We start from the raw sequence: 16829 nt of genomic DNA on the forward strand, positions 1-16829 counted from the left end.
CACTATAGTTGTACAATCTAATGCTTACTAGTTGAAAATTACTTTAATGCTATAATGAAAATACTGAACGAACGTGAATTTCAAGAGTAAAACAGTAAAAAGGTTGAGAACATATAGAAACGCGAAAGAGAAGAAGCGAGCAAGAAGCCGCAAAGAAGGAGAAATTGAAGCTGTGGGATGCTGCCCACCTGTAAAATTTACTAACCCTGGCCACGTCAGGGGTAGTTTATTTTTCGCATAGTATAGTACAGCTTCCTCTGGTTGAAAGCAGGATCGGTCTCTCTGCTGATTCCACCATTCAATTTCACGATCCTTAGTCTAATATACGACCGCGACTAAATCAGGATTATCGACCGGCGAGCTGCGCCTCTATTGTAAGACTTCGTGGCGGTCCGCACGAACTCATGCAAGAGCAGCCTTTTCGTGAGTGCATCTTCCCACCACCGGTACTTTCCTATTCGTTCTTCTAACTTCTTTTTGCTTTAGCTACAATCGCAAAATGTCGTGTCATGTCGATACATCGCTTGTCCTACTCTGTTGTAATAATTATCAGGATTTAACGGTAGCTATAATTACGAGTAAAGAGTTTTATATAACCAGGTACATGTAAGTGTTTTCAGAGGAAAATGAACGAATGATAGCTTTGAGCACTGTAGAAATAAAGCTTCAATGTAAAAAGTAATGGCACTCGTTTTTACATTATTTAAGATTTAATTTAAGCATTATTTATTTAAGCGAGAGTAAATACGATGACATCGGTAGGATATATGTATCTACCTTAAAAGGTGGAGAGATATCTTTTTATTTGGAAAGACATTAAAATATGATGTGTTCAATATTGCAATAAGTATAAACATATATCACAGTTAATTAATCTACATGGTATTATGACTGTCTATATCATTTCATAATATGACAAATGTAAATAATAGGATGTTCATCATTGTCCATTTTATTTTCAAAAAATATATATGAGCAATATAAAGATAGATATATCTTTTATACTCGCTCATTTTAACTAGAACTAAAAGGATTAAATTTAATTAAAAATTCGAAGTAACTTTTAGCTAAATCCAATTAATTAAGTTCATGGGATTATTAAAATCCCTTTAGAAAATTTTATACAGCTATTATTCATTTATGCATTTACTAGACATTTTTAGATTTCTCTCTGTCTACTAGGTAGTCGATGAAAAATATTCTCTAGGAAATAATGATTTGCACACACCTATATTCTTGATACACGCACGAAAGAGAAAAAGCGAGGTACTGTGACGTAAATATCTTCACGGTGAAATCCGTGGACGCCTTTCGCGATTCTTTTCGTGAAATTTCTCACGGCAGTTCCGCTGAAATTACGCCGTCGCGTCGGTTTTGGATGACGGGGCGAGGACCTTCGAAGTATTACGGCCCACTCGGCTCGAAAGCATGAAAGCGCACCCCTCATAAATATTCCCAATAAATACTACCAATATCTACCGTTGGGAGACGCCTACGTCGCACGCCGGCATCTCCTTTTTGCAAAAGCTCTTCGCTGCATTCGCGCTTGATCAATTTATTCGTTTGTTACGACACTTAACCCATTAACACGTTAACTGTCACGCGAATTTTATATATTTTTCCCTGGAAGCCACAATAGATGGAAATATACTAGGCTATTGAATTTTTGCAAAATATTATATTGTATTTGCGCATCTTTTTCTCACAATGTTATCTAAATTTGTTAGTCTGTAATAAATTATAAATAATACGCAAAATTATTAATAGCATTACCCAAATAACGCTATAGAATTAATTTGCAAATACGCTATAACGCATAAATTACAGTTCTATCGGATTATACTTTAACGATAGAACTATCAAATCAATTTTAAATTTTATTTTTCCGCGCTAATTACCGAAAACATACAGGTATTTCTACCAAACCTAATATCGATTTTTGTTTAAACAGACGCATAATCATATGGATTTATTTACTTTAATTAATAGCATTTCAAATATACTGATCTACATGCAGAGCATTTAGCTAGATATTAAAATCCGGTTGTTCTAGCGTTGATGAATAGTTTTAAAAAATACATAATCTGTTTAAAAAAGTCTATAAACAACTTACAATCGAGCCAAACAGATTCATATTATCGTACACGCGCAACTCCCGCGGAACATGATTCACGACTAAGCGCATCAACAACGATCGTTCGAATGTTGTAAAAGTATTCTGATCGGCGAACATTGCACCGGCTGAACCAAACGACCTCCGTTGCACAAAACGGTTCAGACGATTTCTGTTAAATTCTCTTATGGACAAGGAGCAAGCTCGAGAGACGAAGGAAAGTACATAGAGAGAAGACAGAAAGGACAACTCGCGGGAAGAACATTTCGTTGCACGAGTGCGGCCAACGGTTATACTTTCTTATATAGAATCGTACAGAAACGCCATATAGACTACTATATGGCTGCCGCCAACTGATATATACGCGACGCTATCTGTATCCACTTACTTCCTCGTTTGGCAAACGATTCGAAGCGATTTAAAATGGGTCATCCTAACTAGAAAGACATGTACAACAAAGGAACGTGTCGGGAGCAGCACCCGCAATCAAATTCTCGAATCATTTCCACCGATTATATTGTCTTCGGTGTTCACCGAACGAAACACACGACACCCGTGCTTTGCCTTATGACATTTAAATTCTTGCGGTCGAACAAGCAAATTCCCAACAGGGGAAGAATTTTTAATTCGTACGAACTACTGTCATATCAATTATATCATTTTAAATTGGTATTAATCCCGCGTGAATAATTTTGAATTTCCTTTAAAATATTCATAAATTAGAGGAATTTACAATAGCATCGATAAAATTTCTAGGCGAATCATAAATAATTCATCGTAGCCGGAAATTCTAATAAAATGTCTATGGAAAGCATAAACATGGTGTTATTCAGTTTAGCATAGATCAAAACGATCCATCGAAGTCGAATAATAAACGAAATGTAAATCCATTAATCTTTTCTATCATTTGCAGGCAGTAGGTATAGTTTTTCAAATATGAAACCGACTTTCCGAAGGTCCGTCGAAAATTGATTCACCACCTGTGTTGCGTGCCTAATTATTATCACAGAATTCGGCGTTCACTTATGCACGTGGAATTTCGCGGCAACAATATATTGACAGTTATCGATTAATAACTACTTGTTGAAATCTACTGCGCCAGGTAAGCATATGAACAAATATATTCATAGAAAGAATTCATTTTTCATTTTCAACACTAAATAAAATATTTGTACTTTATTATTAAAATTTTGCCTCAATGCAATGTCAATATTTTGAAATGTGACAACTGCTTAAATTCGCCGCCGTCACATTATTTATACCTAAGTTTAGAAACCATGTGATACCTGTGAAAACCACATGAAAAATAGCTCTCTGTCGGCAAGATGGGAGAAACAAAAATTTCCATGATTCTTCCGAATCCTCCCATCGTGTTTGTAGTGGCGATCGATTGTCCAAGTAATATTGGTACCGGTAGCTGTGGGAGTCCTTTAAAACGTCCCTCTGTGTTGTTCTCCGATCTTTTCTCCGCTTCTTTCAACAGATCCGCGCAGCAGATAAACTGACAATTAAAGCACACTGTGCAGTCTGTCTAGAGAAATCGTTAAGTATGAAAATAACCGTCCTATTTGACTTTCCCAAGAAGAAGGAATTCTCTCGAGGAGAATAGAAAGGACCCTGTCATTTTCCATAAAATTTAGTATATCATGGTCACGCTGGGCTCCATAGTTTTTATCAGCTTTCCATCGACAAGGACATTTTTATTCGATCGTAAAAAAGATAGTACAAGCGTTTAGGAATTAATTACAGACCTTGTACGTCCTGATATGGCAGTATACCTTCGCCATTCTACGTGTAGTATGTACATAGATAACGAATTAGTATCGGCTCGGCACGAAACTTTATAGACTGCCATTAGACACCGTGTGTTTCCTATCACCAGGCATCGTGAAAGCTCGCAGCTCAACGGCTGAGAACGTGTTTCTGGTTGGACATAAATAATAGAACCACGTCGGCAATCGCTATAATTCAATTCACACCTGATAACCGCGACCACAGAATTTCCATATTACAGGCAGTAATAAAATTAAAAATATTTTCGGGGCGGTCCGCACGCTTCGGGGGGTCCCGCCGCTCTTCTCTTCGCTCCAGACGAACGAGCCGAGGTTCGCGATCCTTCACGTCTGCTGTCTTACGAATTTGTTCCTCGAATTTGTTTCTCGTTGTCTCCGGTGGTCTTTCCTCCTATACGACAAATGGCAACCGACCGACAAACCTAAATGCTGCTGGGAGGCTACCACTTTTTTTGGAATTCCTACTTCGAATAGTGACTTATGCTCAGGAACAGGCAAATAATTCTTTTAACTCGTTTCACATTGTTCTATAAACGAATAGAACAACCATTTAAAATTATCCCGAATGAAATGTCGAAACGTTTGGTATTTATTCCTTTTTTCTTTAACAAATCGATTATGCTAAACTAGTGGACGCGTGTAGAACAAATTTGAAACGTATGTATCCGAACAAAGAACTCTTTGCTTCGTTTATTAACTGGAAATTATAAAACAATCAATCTTAATCCACATAATCGTAATTCATACCTCGTTAAATCAACGTTCGAAGCTTTAAAATTCCATTCGACAAATAAATCACGACATTACGAAAAAGGAATCTATTATGGCCAAGCACCTAACGGACATCCAGCTGACAGTCATAAATTTCAGCCAAAAAACTGACCGAAGAATCAATTTCGCCGACAAGAAGATGAATTCGGTAACCTATAATCTATACACCTAATCCGTATTACACTCACAGGCGTTATTTCCCTGGTGTACCTTTCACCGGCGATTCCTGGGTCCGTCCGGTTGATTGTTTTAGCTACAGGGGTGAGAATACATTATACATTAACGAACAAGCCGGCACGACCAAAAATAAGATTAACGACTCGCAGGTATTTACGACCGTGACTTGTCGGGATCGTTTAAACAAATGTTTGTTTCCTGGCTGAACGACTCCGCCTCGTCAGCCTTTCTTTGCAGGTCGTGCAAGGAGTTCCTTTCGATCTTTTAAGTGGCGGCGTACGCGCTCGTGGCACCGCACCAATCATCCCCAAATATACGCCCACTTTTGTCATCCCCATCGGTGCCGCATTCTATCCGACCGCATTGCCAAGAAGTTGATTTTTGCGGTCGAAACAGCCGGCAAGCACGCATGTACTCGATCAACGAAATTACTTCCCAACGTTATCCATTCGATCGTTTGTAGGCGATCGCATGTACCTAAACGCCAATTTTCTCGATATAACGCGCAGATTTACGATACACCGTTTACCTCCGTTTCCCTTGTCGCGAACAAATCAGGGAACGACGGTGAAGGAATAACGTGGAGGAAAACAGCCAACAGATTATAAATTTGACAATTTCTTCGCGTGCCGCTGCGGCATCTGACGAAAGATGTTACACTTAACGCTGTTGTAGATAACGTTGCTGCGTCCAAAACCATTTGAGGTTTCGAGACGCAAGCTGCGTCCAAGAGGAGAAAGTTCCAAACTTCTCCCTCCTGGACACGACTTATAGTTAGAAGTCTGGAACAGTGTTGAACGCAACGAAGACATCTACAACAGTGCTAAGTATGATATTGTTAACCGTGGTAACTCGATCCGTGAAAGCCTCAAAACTCTCAGATGAAAGATGGGAAGAAAGAGGAAAAACTAGGGTTAACCGAAGATGGGGATAGAGGAAGAGGAGAAAGTCAGACGAAAACGAAAGGATACCGCGAAGAAGGACAAAGAGGGGAAACAAGGGAAAATGTCTGTGGCAAGAGGGATGGAAGGAGAGGCAGGTAGAACAGAACGGTGGGCGCTGGCTCATACGCGCGCCATTCAGGAGAAATTTATGTACCAGAAGCATAAAGCCACTGCCGCGTCTTCCAGACCCTAGTGCATCGGAGACATCCAAACTACCGAATTCACAAATGTTCTTTTCTTCCCCATTCTCTCTGTCTTCCCCCTCTTTCGTCGAACTCATTCCTCTCTATACGCGTATTGTAGCTACAATTCAAACGGATGCTGCATTCCAGCGGATATAGTAATGTCGGATATAAGAAACGCGAATCTGATGGAAGTGGACGAGGAGAGAGAGAGAGAGAGAGAGAGAGAGAGTCGAGAGATAAAAGAAAAGTAACACGATTGCCTCTCAACGATCGTCGTCGGTCTATGAGAAATTCCTTACGGGACGTCTGTAAGCCATTATTCGATGCGTTTGTATTAAAGGGAGTCCCCAGCACACGTATAGCCAATGTCATTATGTTCCCTTAACGATTGAACACAAGCACATAGCATTGTTTAAATGAATGTCACTCGGTACATCCCAGAATGGTTCTAGGTGGAATGGTAAGACTTCGACGTTAAAAGGACAAAGATCCTACATATCCAAGCAATATTCCAGGATCTATTCTCTTTGGACGAATTTATATCAGACTGTTGAATACCGCGGAAACCGCGGGTTTCTTATCTCTGTCCAACGGCCAGAGTCGATCAAAGTAAAGTAAAATAAAGGATTTTTATATGCACAGTTTGTTATATGCAATATTTGAACATTATACCAAAGGATTTATTTTTGTATTATAAAACTCAATAATTTTGTGTTATGAAATATTACGTCCTTGCATTCAGCCTAATGTTATAAACTAAGATACCGGCGCGAAATACCGACGCAACCACAATTTCTAATGAAATCAAGTATTTTGAACATAAGAAGTTACTTATCAGACACACAGATATATTTTATATGCATCGTACAATTTTTACGCTGCATATTATAAATTGAATTTTGCCTAACTAGGTCTACTAACTTGTAATCCACTGTACTATTTAATTTTTAATTAAACCAGTTAATGGAATAACCGAATACCTGAATAGCAGAATAAGCCTTCAAGATAGAAAAAGAAAAGGTTTAACTTCTAAGAGCGCAATATTTTAACGTTTTGAACTTCCTAGAGTCATGTAAAAAAAAGATACGTATAAACAATACATATACACATAGTAGCGTAATTATGAAAAGAAAGTACTTAGCAAATTCTAGGTAATGATTTCACCTCTGTAATGATTTCGTAGAACGCAATATCCGTGAGCAGGTAAACATCAACCAGGCGGATTGGTTGCACGCGTATGCAACAGACGCCCCACACGCACCCACATACGGCGCGTAACGATGGCTCGCAAAATAAGAGAAACGGCGAAACACGATGGGGCAGGAAGATAAGCTTGGCTACTGCGAGATCTCCTTTACTCCGCGGGGTTCCCGGAAAGAGAGGGCCTCGAGATGGACACTCGCCATCTCATCTAGCAGAGATAGGCTATGGCCCAGCTACCATATCTGATGAAACGCGATGGATGGGACAGCGTGACACTAAAGTACGAAACAAAAGTGTCCTCCGCGGCGTGCTCCGCTCTACCTCACGGCATCTAAAATCCTATGTTTCGACCACCCCCTTCGGCACCCACATCTGGAACCACGCGATGACCGCGTTGGGATCCGACAAAAACTTTTACTATCTTTTCGTCAATTTGTTACCTACTTTCACGTTAGTCACCGAGTCAGCTCCCTCTATAACGTTTGCCTTTTTTATCCTTACACTGGACGCGTATAAAACTCGGAATCTTTCCCTCGTACGAATACATAGCGGTGTCATTTTATGTATTATCATGTTTCGTGTAGTCAGACGTTCATACGATTATCTACGGATTTTTATGCAAATTTATACTTTTACGAGTACAACCGAAGAAATAGAAGTTAGACAGAGACGTTTGTTTTATATCTATTAAAAGTTATAACGAGTACCTTGTATATTTTATATATTTTATATATAAAAGTTTGTAGATGATCTTGAAGAAATTAATGTTTGCCCATGTTCAGGTAGAAATATACTCATATACAAAATTTAATAAAACGATTTACATTCCTCATTTTATCCCAGTATTCTCTATTGGAGTTCTGGTTAATTGGAGTTCTTGGAACAGTAGCCCGCTATTTCCCTCGATATCCATGATTTTTCGTTCACGTACTAGAAGCTCGTGTTCAAACAAATCGATTCAATCAGTCGAAATTTCATGAATCATGCATTAACTAAAGTTTCGTTTAGCTACATGTACTTCCACTCAGCTTTATTTCTTTACTAGCAGACGAAAATATTAGAACTTGATCTTCTCAATACATAAAACTATTTTACGATATCTCCTGTCCCTTCAGCCATCGCTCGATTTCTACAAATGTTCGACGACGATTGCGTATAGAGATTCGCGACAGTGCAGAGAAGAGCTATGTAAGGCGAACAAGTTCTATCAACGAATGACATGTTTATATGGTTTTCTCGGTGTCGATCGTCGTGGAACTTGGAGAGCAAAATCGTTGTAGCGCAGTGGGTCTCTCGACGTGACGCACGATCCCCTTACAGGCGCCAGCCTGCTAGAAGAAGAGGCGGACGAAGAAGACGAAGAAGAAGAGAAAGAAGGCGTTCCGACGAAACGGAGCGCGGTGTCGGAGCCAGATAAGATCTCCGAAACGGGGATCAGTAATATTTTACAAAGTCATCGAAGTTGCTCGCTAACTTCGGCATAAATTACAATCGCCGTCTCCTTCTCTCTTTCTTTCGCTCAGTCTTTGACGTTCATCCCTTTCGCGAGGTTCCCTTCTACGGCTATGGGAAGATGGGAAATTGTACTCATCGTTTCGCATCACGAGTGTTAAACAAACATTTACCATCGTTTAATAACATAGGACATCAGGTCCACTTCGTTGCAAGCCAATAGATCTCTGTTCAAAGAATAGGGCAGAATCGAAAAATCGAGGGAATTAATAAACACGTGAATACTGGCTAAATAAATAAAGCTCTTCGGAGATTGAGCATGTTTATATGAACATAGTCGTGGTAAATTATGTATCCACTCGAGTGTCGAACGAGCAGGTGGTATAAAACGAGTAAATCTACGCATTGTTGATTTAACGTGGCTCGAACAATGTCATGCAAATTTCGAGTTGTTTCTTCTGATGTATTAATTGAAGTTGTTAGATTTCATTTACCATTAGCTGATAATCGTATTTTGTATAACGTGCACGAGATAGATTACGATATTGATAAAAAAGTTATTATCAGACCTTCCTGCTTTTACAGACAATGTAGAATGAAGAAAATTTTTTATGAAAATTTCAAAATACTTTCATATTTTTACGATTTCTTTCTCGATAATTCGAAGCGATTGCAATAAAGTGAGTTATTTAATTCAGTAGATTAATTGCACAACGAGAGAATCACTCATTTAACAGTTTGCCATGATTTTAAAATACCATTAGTATAATCAAGTATGACCTTATTCTCGCTTAAAAGGACACCGATTTTAGCGATTAAAAAATGTTAGGTGTCAAAAAATGTTCGGCAATTCAATATCAGAAGAGTTAAAGTTCCTGTCCGTCATAGATTTGTAAATGGACAGCACGATGTTTGTATTCGGACAGATTTCGAAAGTTTGGGATAAAAGTTGCGCACAACCATAATTCCTCCACCATGAAATCGTGTGTTTGCCCGCGAGATTAGCGTCTACGACAAGGCACAATACCGCCGTTTATTACTTCCGACAGTGAACAAACCGATTACCAACGTCGAAGCCCGTTACTTAACATTTCGCTGAAAGAAAAAAAGAAAAAAGAAAAAAAAGAAAAAAGAAGAAGAACGAAACGAAAGCCAAAAAGTCCGAGAAACACGAAGTCCGGACCATGACACGAATACATTCTTCACTACAAACTTTGCCAGGGACTTGTTCATAAATCATATCTGAAAAAAATGTTTGCAGTGCTGTGCGACATGCGCTAGCAAAATATCACGTATGGCAGCGGTGAATGATGGTTTCGGTATGCCTGACAAATTAATTCGATGTCTTCGACGCGTAATTTTCAAGATTTTTAATGTTTCTTCGATTTTTATGTGTTCGACGATCCCTCGGCTACGAGCAAATCGCATGGTGTAAAAACTTTATGAATTATTACAGCCTGTATTATTAATCAGACAAATCATCGAGCATGTTAAATCGTATATCTACATGAATTCCTCTGGAAGAAAGGTACGCATCATAAATATTGACGGAGATTTCATTCTCAAGGTATCCACGTTACAAAGTTATTTACAAGAAAGATGCTAATTTTACCATAGATCATCCGTCAAGCGTGCTTCTTTAATTTATATGTATCGAAGAATGGAGTTTTTCAAATCAAATTATATTAAAGCAGTAGAACAAACTAATAAAAGCTACGTTAGTTTAGTAACAGAATATTGGAAAGTATTTGGTTATCCTAAAAGTTTCTTTCATTTCATAAGATGATAATAGATGAACAGCAATTTCTCTTTTATATTATCTTATTGAATTAGGTACGATCCATTTCGTTCTATTTCTATTATTATACTCGTGCATAATTCAATAAGCTAATATAGAAACTAAGAAGCATTGTGCATCTATTATTTTCTTATAAAAAGAAAGTAACTTTTCGGACAACCTAATAATTCTCAAAAGAAGGAAGGAAAAAGGAAGATTCGTGACTGATGTTACATTCATTCCCGTTTCTATGAATTATTTCAACCGATACAACTGATAATTATTATCTGAAATAATCTAATTAATTTATGAATTATTGCAGCAGGAAAAATACGTCCAGCACAGATTTATTTAAATAAATAAAATAGATAAATCATATTCTCCTGTAATACACGAGGTTTGTGACAAAATACACGAAATCACGATTCCTCGAGACAAAGCAAAGTGACTTTTACCTCCGTGAAAACAACGAGGGTGGTTAGCCTGAATGTAACCGAGAAGTTAACACGATAGCGATCTGAATTTTAAAGATTTCCAAGGGTTGAAATACAGATATCACCCACGAAGACAACCTATCCATTTTCCAGTGGATTCCAACCTGAACTTAAGTTAATATTCTTCTTCAACATGCAGAATTTGCCTACTGCGGTTGAACGGTCTCAGGGGAAAATCTCAGGTATTCTGACTGAACTGCATGGAATGGTAAGAATGAAGGAATACTATACGATCCGATATGTATGCATGTGTGTGTGTGCGCCTATCTGCCTTCTGATTTCCAACATTTACATCATTCCTTTTGTGCTAAAGAATGAGAAAATTTATCTCCGTCTATACATATTTTACTTTATTGTTAATCTATCCATCATTCAATACAATTCATCCCACTTTCAATAGTACTAATTCAATTAACATTAAATTGATTTTAAATGTGCGATTGTTGTTAATTTTAATAACGAGCATTCTACCCTATATTTATTTTTCACTGTAATATTAAAAGGCAACGTGCTGAATGAAAGATTCGCATATTCGCATAGCGAGTATCTACACCCACTTTATGAAATGCAAACGAAAAAAGAACTTTCGAAGCGATAAACATCGGCACGAGCGATGAAAACATTTCAATATTCTTCGCTGCTGACATACTGCAAGTAACACGTGTATAACCATGTCTATCATTTCATCTTTTAGTCATTTATCTTTCGTGCTGCATCTTTTCTCACGATAAATAAGCCTTATGAAACTCGTAATATACAAGACGAGCAGAGTTAAGTGGATAAATGTGAAATATTAAATTTATCGCAAATTCGATCAAAAAATGGTTTGATTATGTAATTCTAATAAATTGGCACGACTACTCGTACTCGTATAACGAGTAAAATATTGGTAAATGTGTTCCCACTGTTAATGGAAGGAATCACAACCCTCGTTCGAATTAGTCAAACTACCTGATTATAATACGAATATATAAGAATTGCATGTATACCAATATTAACCCTTAGAGTGCTATGGATGCATATATGCGTCTGGCGAAAGTCATCGGTGTGGACTAAGGACGCATATATGCATCTGGCGAAAGCCATCGCTGTGGACTAAGGACGCATATATGCGTTTGTTAATTTTTCCGAGCACCTACGCAGAAGTAATACTATTACGTTTGTGCGAGATAAATATAAATGCATTTCAATGTTAATGCCGCGTTCGAAGAAACTGTCTTTTTTTTTTTATTTAATACTTTGCATTCACAATTTGTCCAATTTGGACATTTGGTAGAATAATCGTGCCGGCACAACACAATTATCAAGAAGAAAATGTGTTGTTTGTGTGAAAAATAAGAGAAGGAACGACAGAAAATGCGATGTCGGATTATGTATCGATGATTGTTTTGAAATTTTTCACGCACACCTGAATTATTAACTTGTATAATATTTACTAAATTTAGTTTTCTAGTTTACTACCCAAATTCTAGTTTATTGTAAATTTCAATGTTTATAATAGATAATTAATACTAAAAAATAACGCTCTTGAATCATTTAATTTCGTGCAAAAGAATTACTATAACTTATTAAGATTTGCGTTTTGAATAGTCAATCAACAGAGTTCAGTATAGCGAAAAAGTATTCAGTTCACAGCGATCGTCAGCGCCGGCTCCGAGTATTCAGCACTCTAAGGGTTAATTATTAGTACCAATTGCATGTATACTAATATTAATTATTAGTACCTCTATTATCCTTCTAGGAATAATAATAAATATAATAAAAACCTTCTGCAAAGGATGAAAGAAAAGAAAGTTTATACGACAAACTCAACCTCAATAAACAACTATCATAAACGCTAACTGAAACTATAGACACAAAATCTAAATAAGCAATAATATCAACAAGCGATTGATTAGATTAGATGATTGAAGATTGCAGGAATAGAACCAAAGACGAAGGAGATGCAGTACATTAAATGCATGAATTATAGCATCGATCGTGTAAAAGAATAGCATTGTCAACAATGACAAGTACGTACATACAAGGTAAAACCTAAAAGCCAAGGCCGCGTCAGCCTAACGCTAAGGCATCGCAAAGAGAGCTTCCAGAACGATCCTCGACAAGCATCCTCCATCCACCGATTCCTTGGCAAATTACACGCGTACGAAATTCAATCCAAAATTAAAATCGACTTTAAAGCGCATCTTTTACAATGTATATGGTGACTAGGGGTTATCGGCTTAAATTCATCGAGGACGGTGTCCGGAGTGAAAAAAATGAAAAGAAAAGAAAGTAAAGGGGGAGAGAAAGGTAGAAAGCGTACAGCGTGTCGGCGAAGACGGTATCACGTTTCGTGTGAGCCGATATTTGTTACACGTTCTTATAGAAGATGAAGAAGCGGTCCGTCGTGCGGTCTGAAGGCGCAGAGGTGAGCGAGAATGGGTGCTGGCACGAGTACGAGAGCACGAGCACGAGCACGAACACGAAAACAGGAGAAGAGAAGAGAAGAAAAGAGAGGAGAGGAGAGGAGAGGAGAGGAGAGAAAAAGAAGAGGAGAAGAAAGAAGAAGAAAAGAGAGAAAGAGAGAGCACAAGCACACGCGGCCACGAGCTCGCACGGGTATTTCAGGGCCCTATTAACGAGTGGCCCCCCGCGGCCGGCGCAACGGGCCCAATCAACCCAACTCCAATTCCTGGCCCTCGCTTCGACTTGTTTTATGTAATGCCCGCGACGCCAGAATCAATTAGTCGGGGCACCCTCCTATTTTGCGTATGCATGCACGCCTATATGCATAGCGGTCAATCCCGGCCAAAAAGGTTCCGAACTTATTTGCAACTGTCCGCTGTTGGTCCAGGGGACGTTGGTAGACGAGAAAAACCGGTTCGCTTGGAGTTAGACGGAAATTAAATGACTCGAAACAAACGGGAATAGCGGTGCCCTCCTGACTCGTCTCCAGCCGTGCGTATCCGATTGCTAACGCCGATTTTCACATGGAAATCTATTCACCGTTGATACCACTTTTCGTTACATCTGTAAAACACTCAAGTCCACAATGGACGTCTCTATACAGTCATTCTCAATTCCAAAGGCAGGTAGTTTTTATATTTAGGAGAAATATCTTCAAAATTGTTTCATTCGATACTTCTGTTTGTATATGAACCCTCAACTGATATCGAGTGCTGCGTAACCATAATAGTTTGATCGATTAATTTTAGAGTATTCTAAATCAAAGTGGCTTAACCTAAACTTTTTTTAGATTATCTACTATCCATCGATTTAATCTTTAATCTAAATCTTCCAATATAAAGATGCTGAAGAAGAAGTAACTTAACCCAGACATTCTCTACATTATCTATTATTCATCAGTACCAATTGAAGATATTGTTTAATATATCAAACAATTTTTACTTTCTAGTATCTCTCGAAATCGTCCATAATCAAATTACAGATCTTTCGATATAAAGATACAATCTAGAAACCGTTACCTTAATAAAAGTAAGCAGAAAAACGAAGAAAAGATGTCACTGAATCACGTACGTATACGTATCCTGAAAATCAACAAACTTCAGTGAATGCCGCTAGATCACAGCACGACTGCGATACATACATCACACAGCGGCAACCAGCATGGGAGCATACGATCGCACTTTGTTCAGCTACTAGGCAAACAATCGAGCTGGGCTATTCACGATCCAAAAAGCACTGCCGCGCGTATCGAACGGAGTGTGTGCATACATCAAGCTTGTTTATATCTACGCTGGAGTCAGGACATGCAACAATACAGCAATTTGGCTTGGACCGATACCAGATCTCACGGAGGTGCCTTTCCCACCTTACCGTTACTAACACGGTCCATCGACAAACAAGCCTCCCTCGTTCCCAATGCCACACCAGTGGTATAGAACCAATTTTTATCCAACGAACACACACATTTTTTTCACACCTAGTATATATATTTTAAATCAACTCCTAGTTTCATTTTCTATTTTTAATGAAAATGAATAGTTAGTATTTAATAAGTGCAACATTTAGGTTTCATTTTTCTAATTGCATATTCGTATACAGTGCTATCAATAACAATTTCTTTCTAATAATAACATTTAATTGTACAATAGAAATATTTAACAAAAAATTATTTACATATTTTCAAGCTACAATAAATGCTTCATATTTTCATAGAATATATAACATGATAATTAAATCATCTTCTCTTATATAAAGCAACAAATATATATTATCTATATGTGTTTAAATATTGTCTGCATCTATGTTATATATGTGTAATATACTACACTGAATGTGAGTAACTGTATACATATTTGTAAAAAAAATAAATTTGCATAAATATTAACAGTCTAATTATCATTTATTAAATCATTATGAAAGGGACTCAAATATTAATTTGTCACGTGTCTCATTATTTGTATCTTATTGATCAATGTTACTGTAAATAAAAATGGTTTCTATACCACTGGCATGCATCGATTTCACGGTGGCCCGTGCCACGTATCTGGGAACGTGTACACGCATACCTAAGTCGTACGAGGCGCACCAACGCGTATGGATACCGGCACTGTATCCTCTATTTCTGGAATTCGATGCGATCTTATCTCAGCTTCGAAGCCGCCACGACCCCCGCGAAGAGGATGTTTGATTTACTATGAAAGGTAAGAGAAAAAAACACACAGTAAAGCGACTTCGACGACATCGACCATGCGTTTAACAGCGACAGTTCTAAAAAAACGATTTGCAAATGAAAATCATTTTTCTAACTTTCTTTTAAAGAAACTTTAAGCTTCAAATTTCGAAATATTTAAAACAAGACAAAATTTCTAGAGTAATACATATCTTATTCTGCTTATTCTGATGGTAATTGTATATTTTAATTATTACTATTTCAATAACCGTATTCTATATTGCATAAAAAAGTTATAGGTCATTAAAAAGAAACAAATTCTTTGACAAACTATATCTGAATTACTATAAATAAAAATATTGAGCAAAATCCTTTAAAAAAAAATTGAATCAAATTTCAAACATACTTAAACGGTAAATTTGTAATTACATTTGCAATTGCAATTATAAAAATCATATAACTATATTACATATTTTCCACTTATAATTAGTAAACTTATTGACGAGAACATTGCAGTTTGTAAATTTATTAGAAACGGAAAGTTAAGATATGTGCGAGAAAGGTACGGAACGTATATTTAATTACAAATTTCAATTGTTTATTAACAAGAACACTCACCTCTTTCAATGGAACTTTAAAGGGAAGAATTTTTGTACCACTGATCACTGTGCCATAGGGTTTATATTCCAACCACCTAAGATAGAAAATAATAATAATGAATAAAGATACAACACACTTAAATTATGTAAAATATGTATAAATATATAAACACACAAACATTTATTTATTCGTCTATTTAATATACATTCATTATACATATAAGTACGCATATCACTGAACAATTATAAGCATAAATAGATGATATTAAACAAAAAGAAATAGCGCCGCATGAGCACTTATGTGGATTCATTCTTGATAATTTTAGATAACAGAAGTTGAAATTATTTAACACTCAACAATAATGGCATTTGAAAAATTTTATTTAATATATACAATCGGAATAATGTATTTTAGTTTATATATTAATATCTATCTATATATATAATATATATTAATATTAAAAAAAAGTACCGTCTATGAAAAAATGTGTTTCTCGACCGATAAGTTAACTACCGTACAAACCGCATCGAGTAAATGCATTTAGAAATATTAAAAATTTAGTATTAATTACGACTACGGAGCAGATAAACCTGAACACATTTGATAATCTTTTAATTCACAATTAGATTCCTACCGTTAATATCGCTTAGAAAAGAAATATTAAAAACAATACAAGGAAAGTCAGCATAACATAACCTCTAT

General features: G+C 37.0%; 1 protein-coding gene across 1 annotated transcript in view; it reads right to left on the reverse strand.

Moving 5' to 3' along the window:
* Window positions 1-16829, reverse strand: part of LOC122568247 (RNA/RNP complex-1-interacting phosphatase) — a 44769-nt gene that overhangs the window by 27708 nt on the left and 232 nt on the right. Inside the window, exon 2 of the mRNA XM_043727797.1 lies at window positions 16146-16221. Coding sequence (XP_043583732.1) covers window positions 16146-16221 — 76 coding nt within the window. The remainder of the gene's footprint in view (window positions 1-16145; window positions 16222-16829) is intronic.

Source organism: Bombus pyrosoma, linkage group LG1, assembly GCF_014825855.1.
Source record: "Bombus pyrosoma isolate SC7728 linkage group LG1, ASM1482585v1, whole genome shotgun sequence".
Taxonomy (NCBI): Eukaryota; Metazoa; Arthropoda; class Insecta; order Hymenoptera; family Apidae; genus Bombus; species Bombus pyrosoma.